Source organism: Nipponia nippon, unplaced genomic scaffold (genome assembly GCF_047370975.1).
Source record: "Nipponia nippon isolate SJK-2023a ecotype South Korea unplaced genomic scaffold, ASM4737097v1 scaffold_7, whole genome shotgun sequence".
Taxonomy (NCBI): domain Eukaryota; kingdom Metazoa; phylum Chordata; class Aves; order Pelecaniformes; family Threskiornithidae; genus Nipponia; species Nipponia nippon.
In genome coordinates, this window is record NW_028262391.1 from 52,410,200 (window position 1) to 52,434,300 (window position 24,101).

Below are 24,101 nucleotides of genomic sequence, written 5' to 3' on the forward strand. Positions count from 1 at the left end.
GGGCAGGGCTTCGCCCCACACAAGCTGGAAACAAGCCGCTTCCCGGCCCCAAGCGTGCTGGGGCGAGCAGATAAGAGGGGTGACCACCAGCCCAGGGGCTGGCGGGGGCCAGCGCCATTTCAGACGCTGTTTGCCCTGCTTTTGCCCCACTCTCCCCCCGCTCAGGGTCCCCCCAGCTTGCAGCCCCCCGTACCCCGCAGCAGCCGAGGGCCGGGCAGCCTCCGTCCCCTGGGCACAGGGTGCACCAGCCGCTCCCCCAAACACCGGGGGGGACCCCCGGGACCGGGTCTGACCGCCCGCCCCCCGGGACCGGGCAGCCCCGCTCCCGGCCCCCCACGTGGAGCACCGCTATAGGGAGGCACGGCGCCTTTAAGAGCTCCGTGGCGCCAATTCCGCCCCACGTGACCCCCGCCGGCGCCTCCCCCCGCGCCGGTGGGCGGTGCTGCGGCCGCGCGGATTCCCGCCGAGTGGGGAAGCTTTGGCGCGCGCGGTAACGGGTGCACGTGTCGGCGCGCCGGGACCGCCACCGGTACCGGTACCACCATGGCCCAGCTCCGCCTCACCGATTTCTTCGGCCGCACCAAGGCGGCTACCGGAGCCCCGGCCAAGCGCGGCGGCGGCCGCCGGCTCAAGGCCGCCCTTACCGGGCTCCCGGTGCCCCGGGAGGCGGAGGATGGTGGTGCCCCGGCGGGGCTCAGCGCCCGCCCGCCGCCGCTGCCCGGCTCGCCCCGCACCCCGGCCCGCAGCGGCTCCCCAGCGGTGCTGGGACTGGCGGGCAGAAAGCGGAGCCGCCGTGAGATGGAAGCGGAGCCGCCGAGCGGGGCCCGGCCCGGGGAACCGAGCGGGAAATCGGCGCGGAAGAGGCTGGAGCTGCAGCGGGATGCGGAGCCGGGGCTGCCGGCCGCGGTAGGGAGCTGCCGGGGTCGGGGGTGCTCCGCTCTCCCCGGGCTGCGGCCCTGAAATGGGGATGGCGGGGGGGGGGAAACCGTAAAACCGGGGCACTGGATCCGGAGCAGACCCCCCACCCCCCGCAAGGGCCTGACCCCTCCCTTAGTGCAGCCCCCCCCGGGGCTTGACCCCCTTTCTGCTGATGCAGACCCCCCCCAGCGCTTGCCCCCTGCCCCTGGTGCAGACCCTCCTACGGCTTCCCCCGCCCCCAGTGCAAAGCCATGGGGGGGACACAGCGGGGAGGGGGGGTCCCGGCGGGTGGTCTCCCCGCACATCCCCGGGGCAACCTCTAACGCTCCTCTGCTCTCTCGCAGGCCGCCAGCCCCTCGCCTCCGGCCACTGCTCGGCCCCCAACGCCACCCTCGCTGGACCTGGCAGCGGACCCCCCAGCCAGCACCGCCCGCTCCCCTGGCCAGGGGCAGGATGGGGGGACACAGCCCTGCACAGCCCCCCCGGGGACAGCCAGGCGCCTGCAGCGGGTACGGGATGAGCCCAGCTTTCTGCTCCCGTTTTTCATGTTTCTTGGCGCCGTGCGAGCCCTGCTCTGACCCTGTGCCCCTTCCCCACCCAGGAGGACCTGGCCGGGCTGCGGTGTCGCCTGCGGAGGGTGAAGGCGCTGGCCCAGCTGCCATCCGTCCCCGCCAGGGTCAGCACCGACCTGCAGAGCCGTCTGGAGCACATGCGGCAACTGGAGCTGCGGATCCGTGAGAAGAAAGCGGGAAGCGGAGCCGCGCCGGCAACGCAGCCGTCCGGGGACGCCGGGGCAGCAGCACCTGCGGCGGAGGCCGGGTGAGGAGCAGCTTTGAAGGGTTATCAGGCTGTCCCGGTGGCTGCCACAGCCCTGTTGCGCTGCGCAGCCCCGCAGTGGTTTTGCAGGGGTCTTCCCACCCCCGTGAGGGGGGCCCGAGGTCTGGGGGAGCGCTGACTGGCCCTGCTGCCTGCGAAGGGCTTTGCCGAAGCGAAACTCAAGCGCAGTCCAAGCCACCCTGACTCTGCCATGAGTGTTGGGGCACCCACGTCCCCAGGACATGGAGGGTGGGTGATGTGACCCAGGTATGGGCACAGCTTGCTCAGAGAAGAGTTTTGGGGTGAGGGGAGAAGAGGGGTCTCCCCTAACCAGGGTGGGCACGCAGCTCCTAGGCTCCGAGGTCAGCCCTGTTGGCAGTGGGACCCCTGTCCCAGCCACTCTCGGTCCCCGGTTGCACCCTCGGGGCCACCCCAGCGCTGGGTTGACTGCAGCCTGTGGCTGTTGTGTGTCGGGGGACCCTGACCCCTCTCCTTTCCCGGCAGCGAGAAGCCCCCCGCGTACCAGCGGTTCCACGCCCTCGCGCAGGACCTGCCCCCGGGGCTCACGCTGCCCTACAAGTTCAAGGTGCTGGCGGAGATGTTCCGCAGCATGGACACCATCGCCGGGATGCTCTTCAACCGCGCCGAGACCATCACCTTCGCGAAGGTCAAGCAGGGGGTCCAGGACATGATGCGCAAGTAAGTTGGCAGCAGCGGGGAGCCCATTTCGGGGTCCCAGCTGGAGCTGTCGGGGGCGATGCCCTAGTGTCAGCCCTTGGGGTTCCCGACCTCTCCGGGTGCCGTTGCAGGCAGTTTGAGGAGCGGCACGTGGGGCAGATCAAGGCGGTATACCCCGCCTCGTACAGGCTGCGCCAGGAGAAGAACATCCCCACCTTCGGCAGCAGCGTGAAGAAGTCTGACTACCAGCTCACGCTGGAGCCGGTGCTGGGGGAAGGTGCGTACGGCTCAGGGGGACCCCGAGAGCTGGGGCGTGCTGGGTCCTGGCTGGGATCCCTGAATCCCCAGGGATGCTCTCCGCTTGGTCCGTTAGATAATTATCTGACGCGTAACGGCGTGTTGGAAGTGGAAAAAACACTTTTGGGGTGAGCGGGAGGGTGATAGAGCAGTGACTGGCAGCGACTCAGCCCCGCGGCGGGGCTCTGATCCTGTCCTTCTCGAGGTTTGGGTCCCATCGCGGCGTTGCCGCGCTTTGCCGAGATGCCCCGGGTGACGCTGGTGTCTCTCCTTGCAGAGGAGAAAGTGGATGGCCGCCCGCACTTGTCGGCGTCGCGCTTGCTGGAGCGCAGGAAGGAGTTCAACCGCAACCTGGTGAACATCGTCAAGCAGCACCACAAGGTGAGGACCCCCCGCACCCTCTGCTTTTGGGGGCTGGGGTTGCTCTGGTCCCTATCTAGGGAAGCGGGTGGAAGGAGCGGGCTGGCATCCAGGCTGACTGACATCGCTGGTTCCCGTGGGATGCTCTTGGCAGGCAGGTGTGGAGGGGGAGGATGGCAGCTGGAATCTCTCCTGGCTCTGAATTTCCTCCAAGCCATGCTGGGAGCGTGGGGCAATGGCCAGCTCCCCCATACCTGGCCCGCAGGCACCGTGACACAGCTCTCGCCTCTCTCCAGGCATTCCTGGCCGCTCTCAGCCCTCCCATGGTGGTGCCGGAGGAGAAGCTGACCCGCTGGCATCCCCGCTTTAATGTGGACGAGGTGCCAGACATCAGCCCGGCGGAGCTGCCGCGGCCGCCCCAGGAGGACAGGCTCACCACGGCCCAGGAGGTGCTGAGCACGGCTCGGGGGATGCTGACCCCCAAGGTGAGTTGGGACCGGGGTCTGGCTCCGTCTGCGGCTGGCAGACCTCAAACCAGCCGTCTCTCCGGGAAGATGTTACCGGATAGCGGTTGGGAAGGATCGTTTCAGAGCCACAGGACTCGGAGCACTGTAAGATGGAGGCAGGTGGGAATGCGAGCCTGGCTGTTGCTGCTGCAGGTTGTGGTGTAGGACTGGGTTCAGGCTGGAGGAGCCGTCAGTGGGGCTGGGAGCGGAGCTGAAGCACCCCAAGCTGTCCTCCATGCGGGCCGGGATGGGTCGGGCAGGGACGGGTCAGGCGTGCTGGGCTGCAGGGTAGTGGCGGGGGCGGCAGAGGGGAAATTTCTCCTTCCTCCAGCGCGAGCGGCTCCCAGCTGTAACCCAACTCCTCCTCCCTCTTCCACATGAGCAGATGGAAAAAGCTCTTGCCAACCTGGCCGTAAGAACCGCTGAAGCCGGTGTGGGGGAACCGGTGGTTTCCAAAGCACCGTCCCCTGCCAGCACCTCCAGTGCTCTGAAAGGGGTCTCCCAGGCGCTGCTCGAGAGGGTGAGTAATTCGGTCCTGGCCCTAACCCCAGTGCCGGGGGGACCTGCCCGTGTCTCACCCCATCTTCTCTGCTCCCCAAGATCCGGGCGAAGGAGGCGCAGAAGCTGCAGGCGCTGATGACGCGGGACCCGCGGCAGGAGGAGCGGCTCGCCATGCTGGGGCGGCTGCCGGCCATGGCCCGCATCCTGCGCAACGTCTTCGTGGCCGAGAAGAAACAGGCGCTGACCATGGAGGTGGCTTGTGCCCGCATGGCCGACAGCTACGACGCGCAGATGCCTCCCGGTAGGAAAGCTGGGGGGTCTCCTCGCCCGCGCGGGAGGGTCTTTGCGGGAGGAAGGGGCTGAGCTCTGACCCGGTGGCTGCCGCTTCTTTTTTTGCAGGCGAGATGGAGAAACACTTGCGCCTCTTCGCAGAGCTGCTGCCCGACTGGGTGGGGATCCACGCCATCAGGACGGACACCTACATCAAACTGGACAAAGGGAAGGACCTCAGCCTCATCACGGAGAGGCTCACCAAGGCGGCAAAGGAGGCAGAAGCCCTGTGAGCCCCCCAAGGGTCGAGGCTTCCCCTGTGCAATCTCCTCTAAATGTAGCAAATCCCGACTGCGCACCAGGATCCGGTGTGGGCTGACGGGAAGCTCGTCCTCAGGGATGTCTGAGGAAGAGCAAAACGCCTTAATTTAACTAATTCCTCTGCCCCGGGGCCCATGAGGACTGTAGTTCCCCTAACCCTTGAGCTGAAGGCAGGCAATCCTGCGATTGCGAGTGGTAAAGAGGAGCTCGTAGCCTCTTCTCGGCTTTGCTGCGTTCTCCTGAAGGTTTCTTCCATTAACTGGGCCCTGGTGGGGTGGAGGCAGGACTGGGCAGGGTGAGAGGGTGACAGGCAGGGAAGGAGTGAGAGAAGAAGTCACAAATTGGTGTTTTTGGAGCTCTGGGCCTCGTTTCTGTTTTTAAGGGAGGGAAAACGCATCTCCAGCACTCGCTGGAAACAACTACAGGACTTGTCAAAACATATTTGTATTAAATGTTTTAAATATAGCTGACTTGTGTTAACCCAGCACTCGTCCTCGGTGAGCTGCCTGTCTGCGCCGCGTTAGCCCCGCGGTTCTCCATGGCAATTGGCGCCGGCCGGCACACGCAGGGAAGGGCTGGGTCGTCATCCAGCTCCTGGAGAAAGACTTACTGGAAAAAGTGAGCGTGGATTTGCAGGGAACTGAATGCAGCTTTTGTAAATAGGGAACTGCGGAGCAGCTCCTGCGGGGACAGGAGCAGGCAGGGCTGGGGTGGGCTTTTTCCCAGGGGAAAGGCTGGGTCACTGGGCTGAAGTGGCTTGGGAAGAGGGACAAAGAGGGAGCTGATGGCTGCAGAGCCGGGTCGGGTCAGCGCTCGTGGCAGGGCGGGCAGCGTGGGCGCAGGAGAGGCGGCGGGAGCAGCCCCTGCCCAGTGCCACGTCGGGCACACCTCACACCGCTTTCTGAGCCAAACTGGGCTGCTTTTAGCATGGGACATCGAGGATTTGCATGGAAAGGTCTTTCATCCCTCTGGGTGAGGGACCACGCTGGTCTTGGGGAAGCTTCTCCACCAGCTTTCGGAGGCTGGGATCGAGGGAGCAGGCAGGCACTCCTCCTCCAGGACCCTGCTTGCCATCGTGCAAGCCAGTTGGCCGGCACTGCTGGCAAGAGGTAGCCCTGTTTCCAGGGAGGAGGGTTTAAACCCAGCCTGGAGGTTGGAGGGGTGGAGAGGGCTGGGGTGTGAGGCTGGGCTCTGGGTGCAGGCTGGGCTATCGGAACGGAGCTCACTGCGGAGGAGAGGAGCTGGTTTCCAGAGGAGCTGGTTTCGGCAGCCTGGCAGGCGCGCGCGTGCCCCAGGGGAGCTCGCAGCGAGCTCCTGTTCTGCTGCTTGGGACAAAAAACCTTCCTCCTGCCTGGAAGCCACCCCTGCACAGCCCTGTGCAATGACATCAACGGTTGCTTGCAGCCCGGCCAACGCGAAAGCACTGTCCCCGCGTTCCCTGATGTCACCCCTTGGCCCCGCACGCAGCCAGCTCTGGCACCAGCAGGGCTTACGCTCGCTTCCACAGCGCGCAGCTGCTTTCCACGGCTCTTTGGGGTGGAACTAATTTTTCCCTTCTCTACCTCGCAGCAGGGACCCTCTCCTTGTGCCAAGTATGCGTTCGAGGCGCTGCCTCCCTTGGCTCCGCGCAGGGGCTGGCTGTGAAAACAAGTGCCCTGGGGTAGGTTTCTCCCGGGGGAATGGTGTTTCTCAGCGCAAACCGAGCAGCCACTGAAGTGGCTTTTCAGGAAACGGTGACAAAAATAGCCGTAATAGCCCTTACAAGTGCAAGGGGAGGGTGTGCGGCAGCCCCACGTGCTGGGTGGGGAAGGCGAGCTGAGCTGCGGGGGCTTGGTCTATGCTCCCAGCGGCACTGGGTGCTTCCACTGCAACCCAGCAGGACCAGCTTGGGTACCCCAGTCTGGCTAGAGGTTGGAGAAAAGATACCTGAACTGCTCAGTCCGGGCAAGCGATTCCTTCCAAGCATTTGGGGTGGCGAGGCTCACACCACAGCCTTGCTCTCCTGATGGCCTGCGTTTGGAGGAAGACACTCGCAAGGGTCATTAACGGCTTCGGCTGCAAGAACAGCTCTGAGACAGTTTAGAAAAAATAAGTCGACATTTATTTTAGCAGTGAGTGCAGCCCCTGGTAGGACAGGGACACAGTCCCCAATATTTTCAGGCATGTGAAAGTTTTGGCACACCGAGTTTTAGCTACTCCTGTGACCAAACTGAACCATGCAATAGGGAGCGCCTCATCCATCGCACAACCCGAGCGAGACCGCCGGAGCTCGGCTGCAACTAACACCTTTGCGTTCATCCGACACCAAACATACCAAGAACGGGCTCCGAACTGGCATCGTCTTGTCAACGTGCCGATGCCCCAAGAACACAGCAGGGGGGAGGCAGCAGCAGAGGGAGGCAGGTATGTTGCAGTAGATGGGGAATTTGTGCTAAACAAAAGCTGCCAGCCCTGGCTGGAGCTGCAGGCGTTGGTAGGTGCCAGTGCTGCCGGACAGAAGGCCGGTGAGCAGCCCTGAGCACGTGCCCGGCCCCCTTCCTCGCCGCCTGGCGCCCAGCGGTGTGCTACTCCTCATCACCGCTCCTAGTTTTGCAAAATCCACCGCTAAGAACTACCCTGGACCGAGGGAAGGCAGACGGCTTCCTACAGGAAACCTTCAGCTTCTTACGGTCTCAAGGGAAGGAGACCGTGAGCCAAGCCGCAGGCGGGCATGGCGTTGGAGCTCGTCTACGCCAGCAACCTCCGTTGTGTTGGGTGCCTCCCGCTTGCAGGACACAGGGCTGGGCAGGCACTTAATTCTCCTCAACAAGCACTACCTTAACGTGAGAAAAACCTGTTCCGGTGTGAGCAACAGCAGAGAGCAACTAGACCATCCTCCCAGGTCAAACACAGAGGGGTTTATCCCTTAGACAAATAATCACTTTTTGCCCATCTTTTGTGTTTCTTTGGCAAACTTTTAACAGGTTCCCAGGAGGCTGATGAGGCACGGCTCAACCGAAGGAGAATGCTGGGCCCCCAAAGCTACCAGACCTCTCCTGCCTCAGCAGCAGTATTTTCACTTTGGTCTCCTAAAAAAAAAGAATCAGCGAAGCTGCATCTTGGTCTCCATCCCCCAAAATAATCAGGCTGTTCCTTCTCCCCAAAAGGATGAACTCCCAAAAGGATCCTTACACTCAACACACGTTGATCTGTGGCTTAGAAAATAAACAGGACTTAAAATGGCATAGCATCTGGCCAGGATCAAAATCGTAGGTTCCCCCCCCTGCCCACCCCCTCGTGACATTAAGAGTCACTGCATAAAGCCCAAACTTGTGCACAGCTCCGGGCGTGCGTCCCCTTCTCCCAGCTCCTCCTCAGTCATACTGCAGCAGAGAGTAGAAAGGGATGGACTTGAGCTTTTCCGACCCTTTCAGGAGTTTTAACTCTATGATCACCAGGCACTCCAGGACTTCAGCCTTCAGCCTCTTCAGCAGCTCGCAGGCTGCATGCATGGTACCTGCACGACACAAGAGGTTGAGCAGAAACATCGTCACTCGAGGAGCAGCGCCGAGGGAAGCTTCAAACCCCTCGGCCGCTCCCGCCATCACCAAGGCAGGCGTACATGGGTTACACGTGCTCTAACACCGTCTGCTTCTCTCACCTCCAGTTGCAAGCAAGTCATCTACAATAACTACTTTTTGTCCCGGTTCCACGGCGTCGCTCTGGATTTCAAGTTCAGCCTGCAGGGTGGAAAGAGTAGCTTCATTTTAGTCTTGCCTTACAGAGAAACACTTTGCAAACTGCTAACACACGGTGGAATGCAGACAAGTCTTCAGCGAGATCAACCTTAACACTCAGCACCTAAAAGCCCCAAAACACATACTCCAGCTACAGCGGAGTGCCACGGAAATATATAGCGGGTTAGGTGATTGCTGGGCCAACCCTCTGGCACGTCAAGATCCTGAACATTCATCAAGTGAGTTATGGTCCCATCATGAAACCTCATCCCGAAACAGTTCTCCAGTGGGGAAAAGCTCCTGTAAGGCGCTGGGCTGGAGTGCTCTGCCTTGACGGCTCCACCAAGCCAGATCCAAGCCATTGCAGGCACGTCCTGTGCGAGATGAGCTTGTCCCATGCTGGGGTTGGCCCAACCAATCCTCATAAATAACGCCTGGGTTTGGCGTTTCTGCTGCCGGTCCCTGGCTGCTGTTAGTTACCAGCGGTAGCGTGTTATTAGGCTTACACCTCTGCTCTTTAATCAGAGAGGCTGTGGTGTTAGGAGGTGAGCGCTCTGTTTTGAAGCCATGCAATAAAGGCGTTTACTTATAGCACTTACTGGAAGAGCGGGAAACATACTCCATGTTCATGCCCCTGAATTCAAGCCAAAGAAAGCAATTTAGCACCAAGTCTTATCAGCTCCCACAAAAATCACAGCTCACCGACACAAGCCACACATTCGTGGTTCAGGGAGGGAGCCACCGTGCTGGGGTATGGTGAAGCTCAGCGCCTGGCTCCTGAAGCTTGTGCCGTGCCAGGTTGCCCGTGGCATCAGCGCCGGCTGCGAAACCCAGCTTGGGGACCACCCCGCTGGTTTTATCATCCCGTCCCTTCGCTGACACCCACCCCGGCCCTCCATCCACCAGCCTGGAAACCCTCTTCTCCTCCCCAGGCATTACCTTGCCATACTCGAGGGCGTAGGAGACCGACTCGGTCGGGCCGGGAAGCTTCCCTTTCTTCCGTATCAGCACGAAGCCGATCCCCAGTCTCTGAGCCAGGGGGGGGCCTATGAGGAAGCCGCGGGAGTCCAGGCCTGGGGGAGCAGAGCAGCACAAACACTCAGAATGGCGCTGTTCGACTGGGGGTGTCTTTGCACGATACCCCAGGTTTATACTCCTGTGCTCGGGGGGGGCTCTAGAAGCAATTTGCTCTTACAGTCATTTCTATGGGTTGAAAAAGCCCACCACGCTCCCGCACTGCCTGTGCTGGCCAAATGTGCTGCTGACGGGCTTCGGGGCACCGCATTGATCCCCCCATCACTCCTCTAGCTCTTCTTATTAGAGATAAGCTCGGCTAAGCCCCGCTATCAGTTTGGCCACGCGGCCAAGGACTTTGCAGCACGGGGGGACAGACTTCAGTTATCAGGAGGCGCTCGGACCAGGTTTGGGCTAGACTCCTTGAACTTTGGGCTATCGCCCAGCCCAAGCACTGCCTTCCCAGGCATCCTCAGCCTCTTTCACAGGTGTGTTGCAATACGTTAAGGCCACAAGGGCTGTTTCTGTTGGCTAGAAAAGGCCTCCTGAGAAGGAAAACATGGGAAAACAAGGTCTGCCTGCCACAGGGACTGTGCGAGACCTTACAGGCATGCCTGTAATACTTGATGTCAGGCTTGCAGTACTCCCTGACTCTTTTTTTAACAATGAAAGCAATGAATTATGAAATTGGCACTGAGGTATCATCAGATGGCGTCTGCCACATCCAAAACCAGTATTTCAGGAAACTGCAGTACTGGGTTAAGGGTATAACCCGTCCTGGTGTTAAGAGGCCAACATTGGGGTGATTATAATGTCCATGGGCTACAGTATTTAGCAGAGGAGTCTCCCCACGCCTCCCGCCCGGGCAGCCTGAGGCCACGGTGCCCTGCGCTGGCCTCGGAGATGTTTCAACCAAGACTCACCTGCAATGAAGTCGATTTTGGGGAAAGATACCCTCAAATGATCTTCTAGAAGATCAATCAAAGTCCTGAAAGCTGCAGGATCCTTCAGCAAAGGGCTGATATCGCTGCAAAGAGAGAGGGAGAGAGGAGTTAGCTACCTCCGGGGGCTGGGCTGGCTCCAGACCGAGCTCTTTAAGCCCTGGTCCTGCCTTGTGCTGCCAGGAGCAGGCAGGGGGAAGGATGGGCAGCGGGGAGCTGGCAGCAAGGCCCCGTCCCTGCTGCGTCTGCATCTGCATCTGCGTCTGCATCTGCATCTGCATCCCCATCCCGGTCCCGTCCCGTCCCGTCCCCCCCCGCACCGAAAGAGCACGCCGGGCACCGGGAAGTCGGGGAAGGGCCGCACCCGCTCCCGCAGCCCCCGCAGCCGCTCCTCGGTCATGGCGGCCCCGCTCTGCGCAGCCGCCGCGCAGGGGCGGGCGGGGCTCCCGGGGGGCGGCCCTCCGCCGCCGTCGTCGCCCGGTGCCGCCGGCACGGAGCTCCGGCACCCCGGTGCGTGGAGGTCTGGTACCCCCGGGCACGGAGCAGCGGTCCCCCCGGTGCATGGAGCTCTGGTACCCCGGGACATGGAGCACCAGTCCCCCCGGTGCATGGAGCTCCGGTACCCCGGGACATGGAGCACCAGTCCCCCCGGTGCATGGAGCTCTGGTACCCCGGAGCCCGGACCCCCCGGTGCATGGAGCTCTGGTACCCCCGGGCACAGAGCATCAGTCCCCCTGGTGCATGGAGCTCTGGTACCCCGGGACACCGAGCACCAGTCGCCGCGGTGCATGGAGCTCCGGTACCCCGGGACATGAAGCACCAGTCCCCACGGTGCATGGAGCTCTGGTACCCCGGAGCCCAGACCCCCCGGTGCATGGAGCTCTGGTACCCCGGGACACCGAGCACCAGTCCCCCCAGTGCATGGAGCTCTGGTACCCCAGAGCGCTGACCCCCAATGCATGGAGCCCTGGCACCCCAGGACACGGAGCATTCAGTCCCCCTGGTGCATGGAGCCCTGACACCCCAATGCATGGAGGTCTGGTACCCCAGGACACGGAGCATCAGCCTCCCCAGTGCATGGAGGTCTGGCACTCCCATGCACAGAGCATGGATCCCCCCTGGTGCATGGAGCCCCAGTCCCCCCGTGCATAGAGCTCTGATACCCCAGTGCACAGAGCCCCAGTCTCCAGGTGCACGGAGCTCTGGCATCTTGGAGCACAGAGCCCCAGTCCTGCCCCCCCCCCCCCCCCCCCAGTGCATGGAGCTCTGGTACCCCAGCCCCCAGAGCCCCGATCTCCTCAGTGCATGGTGCCCTGCTACCCCTGCAGCATGGAGTTCTGGTACCCTGGTGCATGGAGCCCAGGTATCCCCAGTGCACAGCACCCTAGCACCTCAAAGCAGGGAGCCCTGCTACCTCGATGCACATTACCCTGACACCTGCAGTGCTCTGCACCCCGGTGCACAGAGGCTGGGTGCCCCTGCTGCAGGGAGCCCTGGTACCCCAGTGTATGGAGCCCCAGCTTCCCCTCTGAGTGCCCTGGTACCTGCAGCGTGTGGAGCCGTATTTCCCTGGTGCATGGAGCCCTGGGACCCTGCCTTGCCCCAGTCAGCTTCGGAAAGGACTCCCATGCCCAGGGGTTCCACTGCCACCCCCCTTCACCCCTGCCCACCGCCTTGCATAGACAGCAAGCTTGTTAGGACTAAACCGTTTCCTGCTTTCCTGTCTCTCGTCACCTCTTGTGAACCCCCAGAATCGCATTTTGTGTTTGTTAAAACCGTTGGTTTGGATTACACTCGTGGGGGATGATAACACTGCCAGCCTGCGCACCCTCGGTCTAACAGCTCAGCGGCGATCGGCGTGCTGCAGGTCGGGGCACCCTCACCCAGCTCCTATCTCCCATCGCCCGGTGGGTGAATAGCCATTTGTCCATGCAAAATCGGTTGTGGGAAGAGACGTAGCGCCGAATGAGTACAGATCTCCTCTTACATTAGCAAATACGGCTTGGATCTGGTCCAAATGCAGCTGGGAACCCCCCGCTGCAGAAAGCAAAGGCAGTTCTAGCATGCGACACCCCTGGCCGAGCTCAGTGCTTGCTGCCGGCGGCTGCAACGGGGATGCCTCGGCTCCACACCCTCCGGACAGCCATTAGGGCCTGTCTCGGAGGCGTGTGCCGGCGTGCCAGCAGCTGGCCAGGTATTGTGCAGTGATTTGGTGCCGACCCCCTGCCCTGGGCTGGCTGCTCAGGGCTGCAAGCAGCCTGGTAACGAACGCAGAGCTGTTTTCTCCTACTCTTGCTGGCCCAGTTGCTCCCAACAGCTCTGTGGGTCCTCCCAGCTACAAGAAGTGGCTCTCGCACAGGAGGAGAAGCTGGTCTCCTCTCCAACTTAGCCGTGTCGGGCTCATGTGTGCACAGCACGGCTCACGAGGGGCACCCCGTTCTGCCCACATCCAGCACCCGACACGTCCTGTGTCATTGCATAGTTCCCAGCGCTTGGTGCAAACCCTCGGGAATCGTTTGCCGCACGCTGAATCCTCCACTGCTCTATTTTCTCCCTAATTCATCTGCAGGCACCAAAAGGCACCGGTTTAATGGATGTCAGCCCGAGGTGCAAACGGGACGAGCTAAAGGCCAGCGCACGGGCTGCTCCCTTTCTTGTTAAGCGCTCTGTTGCCAGAGACAGCCTACACAGGAGGTCAGCGTGCCTCCTCCATTCCCTCACAGGCTGAGATTTTCCCTGAAGTCAGATTATCTCTTTGGCACCAGAAAAATCCTCTCTAACAGCTGTTCCAGTGAAGCAAAGACGGACGAAGCACACAGCCTTCCGCTGGAACAGAGGCTTCGCAACACCCTCGCTCCCTGGGATGAGCTGGAAGGGTTTCTCTTGTAACCTTACCAGCCACGATACCAGGCAATGAGCTATTCCAGCAACTCCTCTTCTTCCTGGTGGATGGAAGTGATGGAATTTATCTGCCTATCCATGGAAATAAGCAGGAGCTGGGAAAGGGCTCTTTTGCAGCCTGCCTGCAGTGCAAACACCAGGTACCCCTGCCTTCTGCCTCTCACTAACGGAGGAGCCGTAAGCTGGGGTCCTCATCACGCTTTTCTTGCTTGTGACCCTCCTACACAATCAGAAGACACCACCACATTTTTCTTGAGGCTAAGCGAGGTTCCCAGCCCCCTCGTGCCAACCCACCCCAGGCAAACCAGCAGCTCTCACCGGGACGAGCTGCCGAGGGCTCCCACCGGTCCCTTGGCGTCCGGCAGGCAGGTGAGGAAGCAGCCGGGGGGATCTCTCCTCCTCTGACGCGGGATCAGGCCGCTCAGACACCATCAGTTCTGCCAGGAAGAGCACAAAGGTTACACCAAATCGGACTTGCAATGATTCAGCTGCCAGAAATTATGCCACATGCCAGCTCGTGTTTAAAAAAACAACATTTCTCAGCTCTCTGTCAGAGCTTCACCTCATTAATCCTCCATTTCAAAGGCTATGAATTGCACCTACCAGTACGGACTGGTTTTTAACATCCAAAGTAAAATAGCTTTCCCTGTAATTGTTCAACCTTTCAAACAACCAGTGCCGACTCCTACTGCAATTTCCATCTGAAAAGAACTTTCCTAGGACCAATTTCCAAATGTGATGTCAAAGGAGCTGGGCTCTGGAATATCACCGGGGAGGTGTCCCGCCATCCGCTTGCGGCTCGGAGAGGTTTAGGGCTGTTCCGTGCCTGGCACAGGAGCCACCGCCTCGGGTCCGGACCCCCCAGGGGCTTCTGTAGCAGGGGGACACTGCGTTTGCCTCTCCTTTGGAGACAGAGATAGTCCGTGATTTAAAAGGACTTTGAGAGCCTGATATGAGAGATGTTATTAGCTGGTGAACATAGAAACCGGGGGTATAAAAGCTTGAGAGCTAGCTCTAATCAGCTTAACCAGGCAATTAGAAGAGCTGTGCTGAGTTTCTGTTCCGTTAAGGATTTTAAAACTTCAGTGTGAAGTGGAACAAAATGCCCAAAATTTCAACATAGCCCACAAGGGGAAATGAGAACTAAAATTTCCTTTCAAATCCGCTGGAACGTTTCGTTTCAATTTCAGCTTTAGAAACGCATGCACTTTAAACCCATTTTTTTTTTAAAAAACAAATTTGAACTATCTTATTTCACCAGCAGAAGAATGCAGTTCCCCGGCCAGCTCCCTGGGCTCGCGACCGAAGCGTCCGTACCGAGTAGCGAGTTAGCTTTGTCCCCCCTAAAAGAGGCGAAAGCATCGTGAACCAGCTCTGCCCTTCCACAGCATCCTCGTCTGCACGGAGCCGAACCCAGCACCCGCTGCAGCAGGATGGTGACCCATGGCCCTTGGAGAAGACACAAACCCCCTCTCTCTCTGGCCAGCCTGGCCGAGCCGGGAGGGGATTTTGAGGCCGATCCAGAGCTAATGGATTTGGCACGCGTTCCCCGCTACGGGCCGACGGGCTTTTCAGCCCCTATCCCTTTCAGATGGGAATCGTGCTACCAACATCCCTATCGCCCAGAAGGGTACTGAGTGGCTCCAGCAGGGAGAAAGGCATAGAGAGCTGCCAGACTGGCTCTCTTGATAGCTGGATGGCAGAGGGTTTTTTTTTTTTTACACCCCTAAGAGACCACAGGCTTTTGGCTAGGGATCCACCTTTATTTAGGATTTATATAATCCAAACTCGACTTTGAGCAACAACAGAACTATAAACGGTGGAAGGGGATATAAAGAAAACAGGCAAATGGAGTTTTTTCTCCGTGTTTAAAATAGCCAGTTTCCAAAGGAAAAAAAAGAACCTAAAATGGGATTTCAGTTCTTCCCTTACAACTGCTCCTAAAAACTAACAGTTTAATTCAAGAGGCACCGCCGTGTCGCCTTCTGATAACATACGAAAAACTCACATCAAATACTAGCAGAAAACAAAAGCAAAAGGCTATTTCCAAGTATTGTAACTGTTAAGAGAAATGGAAAACAAGCCACTCTAACTGCAAACCAGTTATTTGGATACTGAACAAGCACTCAAGAGTAACTCTTGGAGAGTAAAAGTGCATGTAGTTTGTAAAGTTTCCCAGTGCTGAGGACAACAGCAAGATCCATGGGGAGAGATTTCTCATCTAGCTGTGCCGGAGAGGCTGCTGGCAACTCTGCGGACAATAAACTGGCCCCTGAAAGCCCCGATTCAAACCATTCTCACCTTCAAGAGGTCTTTCTTCAGCTGCTGAAATTATTTCGCACAGTGACCGCAAAGATGTCCTCACTGGGAAAAAAAAGAGTATTCTCCAGCCTTCGGGAGATCCTCATCTCGTCCGCTTTGTGCTGCGAAAGCAGGAGGCTTTTGGAAGCTGCCCGCCGCGTTCAGGAAAGGCTCGACTCGGCAGGTACCGAGAACTGCCGGCTTCCCCGCGGCAGCGAGCGTCCCAGGTTCAACGGCCTCCTCCTCGGCGATATGAATTCCAGTTTCTTTACTAAAAGCCCACTGTCATCCTCAGCGCTTGCCTGAAAACTCAGTCCCCAGCCACAGCGTAACGTTTTGTTAGCAAATACGCGGGTACCGCTCGCTCTCGTTCCAAACTTGCCCGTTTTCACTTTGAATACTGTGTTCCTTGGCTTCCCATTTCAAACGCAGAGGCACGTTATCTTTCATCACTGCACTCAATACAGTTTGCAGGGCATTAACCTTGGCTCTAAGTGTTCGGAATTGATCTTCTGCTTTCCAATTCCAGTGTTCAGATCCCCAAATTGTTGGTCCACAGAGACTAATTTGCCACCGAAATAATCCATTTGTCGCTGCAGGATTTTAAATCAAGGCTCCATTTTTGCAGCCAGGGACTGTAAATGCAGCGGGACTTTTTCCACGATTATTAGTTACATCCATTTCAGAAGCTTCTCTGCATGGAGGGTCGGATGATAACACAGCCTCAGGGGCAGAGCAGGGAGACTCGAGAGGCTCAGCTAATTGGAAATTAAAGGCAAGAAAGAAATTCCTTGGACTCTTAGCCCAAGCAGATATGAAGCTTTTAGCAGATGTATTTAAATATAAAGAAAGGAACGTCACATAGAAGCAGTCTTAGACAGACATCATCTTTCCTTTAGCTCTTATGTCTTGCAGCTCGAGAAAGGAAGCCATCAACAAACCAGCTGCACTGGTGCAGGTCCCCGACCGGCCAGTAAACCTCACCAGACCCACTCCTCTCTCGACCGCTGTCACACACGCAGCCCCAGGCGGGTCCCACGGGCAGCTCCTGCAACGCCACGACCTGCCCCGGTACGGGCGGTTCGCAAAACCGGGCAGCGACCGCACGGACCAACTTCAGGTCAGAGGCTCGGGATAATTATTAAGGGCAGACGTGGCAAGACGCGCTGGCAGCTTCGCGATCCAAGGCGCGGGGCACGTTCACGCTGCGGGCTGCCCCACGCTCACGCCGCGGGCTGGCAGCGCTCATCCCCTCAGGCCACGTAGGCCCCTGGGCCCCGCACCAGCCTCTGAATTGGGCTTGGGCAGCTGCGTGGGCTGGGAAATTGATCCACGTTAAAAATAATACAGGGAAACAAAAACAAGCTATTTTTAACCCAAGTCAGTCCCGTGATCTGGAAGGCGTATCTGTGAGACTGTCCCAAAGCAAGGTGTTATTCGGTTGTTTTACAGGTGCGCACAGGCAAATTGTATAATGCATTTCTGATAAATTAGTTTATTTTTCTTCATTAGTTCTTCATCTCACAACTTTAAAATCTGTACATCTTTGGGAAAAGTATTGATTTAAAATTCATCCTAGCTATCCAGCCATAAAACTACTATTCTTATTTAAATTTAAAGCAGTAGCTTCTTCACATTAAGCTTTGATCTTTTATAATAAATGTACGTGAAGCAGATAATAAACAGACATCAAGTCAATTCACTTATAGCAGCCAGCTTTCTAGTGCAAAGTTTACAACCAGTATCTATGCACTGAGAGGTTATTTCAATGAGGAACGAGGAGTTTGTGCGCCGGGTAACCAGACGACCACCGTGTGTGCTGAGACCAGGATGGCTTGTCCAAGCAAGTTACAGAGAGAGGGGAAAAGCAGCGACTGCAAGCTGTGAAAGAGTAAAGAACGAAGTGGTAGGCAGGGGACACAGGGTAGCAGGCATCCAGTACGCTCACGGTGCGCATACTGCAAATGCTAAGAACTGAGAAACGTGCCTGGGCTAGCGCTCAGCCGATGGGCTGCGATCCGGCGACGTGGTCCCGTAATAAGCAGCACGCAGAAAGACGAGGCGCCGGTACGATTCGCGGCAGACATGTTCACAACTATTCCAGGGCTGACAGCAATTTTCAGGGAGCTGTAGCGACAGACTCCCTCCTCTGGTGGTATCTTTATCTGCTGATAATAGTGAACTGCGGGGCTCTGAACGCTGCTGCGTGACAGAAGCACTAAAGTGGAGGTGGACAGCAGCCAGAAACTGGGAAGTTACTGGTTTTGTGTGGTCTCCTGTGCTGACACGACTGCTGCAAGTCCTCCTACCAGTCCTTCTCACTGTTGGCTGATCAGAATCTCTCAAGACTTGAGCTATCCACACTACGTCAAAACAAGGAGAAATGTTATGGATGAGCTGGAAATGCCTTGGTACACTAGAAGGACAATTAGGAACATCATAAGCCATCTAAGACATTTGGACTATAAACAAACGCAGACGCACAGTGAGCTTCAGAGGCTCTGCCAGCTGATGAAATGTTGGCTGTGATTTCTGAGAGGTGGAGCAGTAAGAGCCGACTCAAGTGCTGTTCTTATTACAATCTTATAGGATTATCCAGCTTCATGAGATATACACTAGGAATTACTGTGGAGGGGATTACAGGTAGCATAAACCATGGGAACGGAGAGAAGGAGAGCATTTGGGATTACCGGGAGGGTAAGAAGAAGCAGCTGAGAAGCCCGTAGCAGGCAGTAGCACAGCAGTTACCAAAGAAGCAGAGCTCTCAAGCTAGCCCCAAGCTTTGCTTGGGAAGGAATGAGGGCTGTTTACAGGTACAAAGCACCTCGATTTTTCCCAAGGCAGCACAAGGCCATACGGAGAGGGCACATATACTGTATAAAATACCGGAGTGGTGGAAGCGGAGCTGTCGGTGGTGCAAACACCATGTTCAGGGTTGCTTCTAGCTACTCCCCTGAAGCCCCAGAGTAACCTTGCTCGGTTTTGTTCAAGACTCGTTTATTAGCAATAGCCAAGGGTGTGAAACCGGCTCAAAAGCAGATAAGAAATTTGCGATGTGAAATTGTGCAAAGGATCGGCATTTACCATGAACTCTGTTTAAAGAAGTGCTCCACGCAGGCTGTGGAAAGTTTGCACAAGGAGAATTCCTCAGAGAACGTGCGCTGGAAACAGGGTCAAGAGTTAACATCTGATGTAAACGGGCACTTCTGAGCCTGCAGTTGGCTGGGCCCCGATCATGAGATGAGAAGCGTGACTTAAACCATATTTGGACTCGGATTTTTGGAAACGAAGAAAACCCCTGAAATGAACAGCAGACCCCCAGCTCCCCAAGAACATCCTGCACACCATCAATAAGGCAATACTTACACAAACGCTATCTTCAAATTTCTTTATACCATTACCTAGGGAATGTTTGCAGCTAGGGATGGAAGGAAGGCAGGGCGTTCTCCCTGGAGCCAGCCCCTTAGTTGGGAACAGGAGGGAGCGCTTGTTTGCACCCAGCGATGCGCAGCAGCGGTCTGGGCCGTACACCTGCACCCAGTGCTCGCAAGTTTAGGAAGAAAGGAAAAACAAATTGGTGTCCAGAGTTCACAATGGAAATGAAAGGTTAAAACAAGAAGTTACGGGCAAACAAAACGAGGGCAGTTTGGGCAGGGTTTTCTGGCGGCTCTAGGTTTCCTGAACGGTCGCCCCTGGCTGCTGTCGGGGCACCTGAATGAGCAATGATTCGAGAGAGCAGGGTGGGCGGAGGGAGCAAGAGGAAAGGTGCATCCGTGGCGTTTCTGAGGTGGTGGCAGAGTTGTGGTTGTGCAGAGGGCTTTTACAGTTGAAACAGTCTTCACTGAAAAGTTACCATTTACGGAAACAACTAAACCAACAGAAGAGTACAGGCTAAACCCTGAGCACTAGCAATATAAACACTGGTCTTTTTGGAAGAGCAAATGATGATATCATACATACATCACACCCTTCCTGTGTAAACAGGAGTGCCAACATGAGAAGACATGCTTTGTAAACGATATGCGCGGTTGGTTATAGCTCTTCTGTGTAGCTCTTGAGGGCTGCAGAGAAGATCAATGAGGCCAAAAGCACTTCTTAGGATCAGACTTGGGTGGTTTCAGGCACTTCCCTAGCTTCTCACAGCCTGGAGGAGACCAATTCTGTTAAAAACAAACAAAAAATATACAGAAAGATGAGTCACACCAAGTACCTGCTAAGCCCTAACCCTAACCAACCCTTTTCATTCTCACAAAGACGCCCTTATGTCCTGCTTGAAAAATGAAACTCCTCTTGCAGCTAATGCTCCTCGGCTCATCAACTTCCCAACTCCAAATGCTATTCAAAAAAAGCTTTAGGAAAGACTACGAATCCTTCTGCAGCAGATGATTCCCTCTTCTGGGATACAGCGGTCTCTCCCGTACAAACGCAGTCTGCTAGAGTTCTGCTGACCTCCTCTTTCCTGTGGCAGCATGGAGCAACCAGACCATGAGGTTTTGGTGAAATCCCCAATTTTTCTGGGATCCAGAAAAGAGCTATCGTTCTTAGCACTAAGATATCCATGCACTTTCTTGAGGAAACAAGCAAAAAGCAACAGAAGGCCAAGGGTGTCAGAGAGATAAGAATGCCTGTATGGCTAATAAGCATTTTGATGGTTGAATTCACGAACAGATGGAGTAGGAGGCATTGATAAGACAACTCCAGTGCATGCAGACCAAAACTCTTTGCCTCCCTTGCTTCTGTGTTTCTTGACCTACCTTTCTCCAGTATTTGTACGACAGAGAAATGACGTCAGCAAGGAAAACCACCACAAACCTCCGTTTCCAAAGGGATTAACGACAGAAGAAATTTGGATAAAAGAACTTTTTCAATTTCATTGGGGTTTTGTGATGTAAAATTTGGGACTGCGGTGATGCGAATGGCAGGTTACAATCCCCATTCTGCCTTCAGAAATCTTTCGCGTTCATTCTCTGTCCCTCCCTCTCTCAAGGTCTATCCATCCACGGGAGATTCCTGCTGTCGCCTCTTAAAGCTCAGTTCAGCTCTGACCTATTGCCTTTCATTTTATTTATTTTTATCCTTCAAGTCATTTATGTTTTCTTGGAAGTAAATTCCTATAGAGCCAAAAAACAAAGCTTAACCCCAGAAAAAATGCCAGAGCAGGTTTCTATTCCGTGCAGCTGACAACAGATGGCAGTGAGACACCAGCTATCTCTGCAGAAGGAGCAGACCACAGAGGGGAGCTTTGGCAGAAGGCACCTCACCGCACGAAAGGCTCCAGACGGTTTAAGAACAATTAATGCTGTTTTCTAAATCCATTTCTCAATTTTAAAATGCACAACCACCACTGGAAATTTCAGATGCCTGACCACTCTGTAGAAGCAACGGAGATCCAAAGAAACAAATGAAATATTTGTTCTTTTTGGGGGAAAAAAGAAAAGAAAAACAAAACCCAAATTGTATCTGCTTCAGTCTCGCAGTCCAAGCCGGCTTTCCTGGATCTGCAAGTGCTGAGAGCCCTGAGGACACCATGCGTGCTGCGAGTCAAACACGCAGTCAAGCCAGCACGGCTCCGCTGCATGGAGCAATTTCTCCTACTCTTCCACAGGAGGAAAACACAGCAGAGCTGGCTCGGCGGGAGCTTCGTCTGCGCTGCTGGTGGGATCCACCACAGATGGGCCAGCGAGCGCCTCCCGGGCTCAGGAGGGCTGCTGCTGCTGTGCTTACATCAATCCCAGGACTGCAGTAGCTACAAAACCATCCATCTGCTTTGCTCATGGAGAAGTAAAGACAATTCTTCTCCGCTGTCCCAGAAAGGATATTAAATGCCCATATCAAATAAACGGGTGACAGAACTCAGAAGACAGTGTTGGGCACAGTACTAGTAGGTGATATTTATCTCCCAGCATCCTCCAAAGAGAGATTTAGGGCCCAATCAACCCCAGCAATACGATCACTCCAAAAAGACTTGGTTACCTTCACCTCCGGTCTCAAAAGGCAATAATTCGGTGCCTGTTTATTTTAGTTTTGCGACCGTGTAATTAGCCTGTTAGGAGCTCACACCGAATAGAAAACTCATAATGTAAAAAAAGTTTCCTGCTGGGATTTGAACACTTCTCCTGGGATTCGAATAGCCTGCAGCCCACCGGGGAGGGCTTGCTGCCCCAGACAGCCTGAACGGTCTGGTTTGGGCTTGGCCAAGCACCGGAGCAGTCACTATCTGCCTCAGCTTATAGACTAGGCAGGCTTAACTGGACTTGGCCAAGCCCTGGACATCGCCATAGCCAAAACAGAAGCGGCAACCCATGGTCTGCAAAACTTCTACCCAACTGAGATAGACCAAGGCACGCTCAGGGAGAAGGCTGACTCTCAATAGCCCCAAGGAGAGGGCTGGGGTACGGGGCCAAGTATGGGACCTCCAGTCCAGCACTTCTTCCATTATGCAACCCAAAGACACTGGGTGTTGGCAAACAGGGAGAGCAGATGTTTTCACAGCACCTAAGCACACTGCACCGGGGTAGCTGCAGAAGAGCGGAGCACGTCTACAATTTATGAACTACTTTTGGAGCTGGAATTAGCACAGAAGAAATGCCTTTCCAGTGAAGGTCTCTGGCAGCAGCCAGGCACTGGGGAGAGTGCCTGAACCCAAAAGGTCCCAGAGGAGCACAGAACAGTGTTTATTAAGGGAAAAGTTGAATAATGAAAGAAAACAACACAGAAACAATGGTGCTTCAAATCTTTTTCCTACTTAACATCCAAAAATAAAAAGATGTGACAAAGCTAAAAAAGATCTTTGCCTCCTTAGTAAGGAGACACAGCTCCATATTTTGTACTTTTCTGTCTGTCTGGAGATAGACCCTAAGCAGCAGGTACTGACTGTTTCACAAGATATTTTAAGCGTCAGAAAGATTTTGCCTGTTACTATTTTGTGTCAGTCTACAGGCACATCCCCTCAGACTACACACGCTCTTGTCATCTGACAACTTTACCTCCTACAAACCATCCAGTTTCTTTCCCAGGTTCTCAACAAACCAAGCAGCATTTGACGGGAAAGCCAAACTGTAACTTTCCAACATGCAATTTGAAACAGAAAACAGAATTGAAAACGTTTGTCATGTTTCAAGCCACAAAGACTTTGGAAAAGTCAGGCATGGGTGAAATTGGAGGAGACCGAGCAAGACCAAAGATAGTCTCACACATCACTGAAAAAGAGCCACTGTCCCAGTTCCGCCACTCAAAACACAGAGGACTTTTGAGATTTGCAGAAGGGAATTAGAAAGGAGAAGAAGGATCTACAGCTGCAGATACTGCCGTATCTCTGAGGAAGGAAGCCACAGAATTTATCACAGCACGTTGGTAGACCTAACCCCACTCACGTTGTACGAGCCTCCCTATGCCGCTGCACTCCACAGGTAACAAACAGCCCTCTCCTCTGGGAACAGCCAGACAGCCCTTCAAACGGGCGAGCGCGCATCTCTTCTCCATCCCTTCCCAGCATTAGGTGGCATTTTTAAGCCTTTACAAAATATATTTTAAGCTACGGATTCTCAAAAGTGTTTATGCTTTAACCACTCACCATGACGGCCTTGTCGCACACGTTAAGCTGTGGCTCCCCTGGCACCATGGTCGCTTTGTGCTGCTGGACAACGACAGATATTTGCTCCATAGCCCTTTGGTATTCATCGCTGGCAAAACTAGAACACGAGAAAAACACAGACGTTATTAGCGGGGCTTCGTACACGGCATCATTACAGCATCCGCACCGCTAAGCTAGGTCAGAAGAGTTTTCCTGGGCTATAGCAAAGGAGAAGAGTGTGTAAACATGCAGTTGACACTAATCGCCCACAGGTCCGTAGGGGAATAAAACATCTGGGCTGACAGAGTCCAGCCTGGCTGAGCCTGGAGGCTGCAGGTCTGAGATGCTCAGCTTAGGGCAGCAAGGATGGCAGATGGCTTGCCCTCCCCAGCAAAGAAGCACATGGCTCCTGGCAGATCATCTCAGCATGGGGCTTCAGCTTTCATGGCTGCTAGACCTTTGGGTGGCCCCAAATGTGTCGCTTCGGAGTCGGGCAGACACGCTGCAAGCTCGTGTTGATTCCCAAGGGGGATCTTGTTGGCAAAGGTGGCACGTACCAAGAAGGGTGCTTCTGGGGTTGTCCTCAAGCTGTGCCTTAAACGATTATCAAGGGAGGCTTCCTAGACACAGGACAAACACCTTGCCAGACACCTTAGTACACGAACAAGTTCGCCGAGGCGATCCTTCCAGTGTGTCGCCCAAGAGGCCACCCAGCGCTCTGCGCGTTCATCCTCTGCTCTTTCAAGTGCTTTTCTGAACCCGTGCATCACGCGGAGGCATTTATTGTAGGGAGAGGAAGGTAATGTCAGTACTTTGTTTTTCAAAAGCGTTCTCAAGCTAAGGGTTTCAAATACAACCGTTGGCTAGTAAAACTTCACAATCACCAAGTAAGATGAACTAATATTATGCAAACAGGAAGATGGAGAAGAAGAATAGAAGCGACTTGTCCAAGACGAGAATACCTCCTCCATTTCGCAACATCCACCCT

At 55.7% G+C, this 24,101-nt stretch overlaps 3 protein-coding genes across 28 annotated transcripts in view; 1 reads left to right on the forward strand and 2 right to left on the reverse strand.

The window, feature by feature from the left end:
- The first annotated feature begins 445 nt into the window (after positions 1–445).
- Positions 446–6,217, forward strand: CDT1 (chromatin licensing and DNA replication factor 1). Its single transcript, XM_087738880.1, has 10 exons — positions 446–906; positions 1,263–1,427; positions 1,520–1,737; positions 2,239–2,433; positions 2,544–2,689; positions 2,987–3,090; positions 3,366–3,554; positions 3,961–4,095; positions 4,176–4,377; positions 4,476–6,217. The coding sequence occupies exons 1-10, from the start codon at positions 544–546 to the stop codon at positions 4,637–4,639; spliced, it is 1,881 nt and encodes a 626-aa protein (XP_087595006.1). The 5' UTR covers positions 446–543; the 3' UTR covers positions 4,640–6,217.
- Positions 6,218–6,751: 534 nt separating this feature from the next.
- On the reverse strand, positions 6,752–10,759 carry APRT (adenine phosphoribosyltransferase). Its single transcript, XM_009477486.2, has 5 exons — positions 10,659–10,759; positions 10,321–10,424; positions 9,323–9,456; positions 8,308–8,386; positions 6,752–8,163 (listed from the first exon to the last, which is right to left on the reverse strand). Exons 1-5 carry the CDS (start codon positions 10,736–10,738, stop codon positions 8,021–8,023), a joined length of 540 nt encoding a protein of 179 aa, XP_009475761.2. The 5' UTR covers positions 10,739–10,759; the 3' UTR covers positions 6,752–8,020.
- A 4,880-nt stretch (positions 10,760–15,639) lies between these two features.
- Positions 15,640–24,101, reverse strand: part of GALNS (galactosamine (N-acetyl)-6-sulfatase) — a 49,843-nt gene continuing 41,381 nt past the window's right edge. For 2 of the 26 annotated variants that reach the window (XR_015700375.1, XR_015700374.1), the window contains exon 14: positions 23,114–23,231. Coding sequence is in view for 1 of the 26 variants with exons in the window: in XM_009477408.2 (XP_009475683.2) it covers positions 19,614–19,700; positions 23,114–23,231 (205 nt within the window). In the remaining 25 variants the exon portion in view is untranslated. Of the gene's footprint in view, positions 19,701–23,113; positions 23,232–23,670; positions 23,867–24,101 lie in introns of those variants that run through there. The other 24 variants (XR_015700370.1, XR_015700367.1, XR_015700366.1 and 21 more) reach the window with 24 other exon arrangements.

Bases quoted from the DNA above. Each gene is read 5' to 3' on its own strand.
- CDT1 (XM_087738880.1), top strand. From the start codon at position 544: ATGGCCCAGCTCCGCCTCACCGATTTCTTCGGCCGCACCAAGGCGGCT. The intron at 2,434-2,543 runs GTAAGTTGGCAG...GTGCCGTTGCAG, and splicing joins GTCCAGGACATGATGCGCAA to GCAGTTTGAGGAGCGGCACG. The intron at 2,690-2,986 runs GTGCGTACGGCT...CTCTCCTTGCAG, and splicing joins GGAGCCGGTGCTGGGGGAAG to AGGAGAAAGTGGATGGCCGC.
- APRT (XM_009477486.2), bottom strand. From the start codon at position 10,738: ATGACCGAGGAGCGGCTGCGGGGGCTGCGGGAGCGGGTGCGGCCCTTC. The intron at 8,387-9,322 runs GTAATGCCTGGG...TCCACCCTGCAG, and splicing joins ACGCCCTCGAGTATGGCAAG to GCTGAACTTGAAATCCAGAG. The intron at 8,164-8,307 runs GTGAGAGAAGCA...TGTGTCGTGCAG, and splicing joins TGACTTGCTTGCAACTGGAG to GTACCATGCATGCAGCCTGC.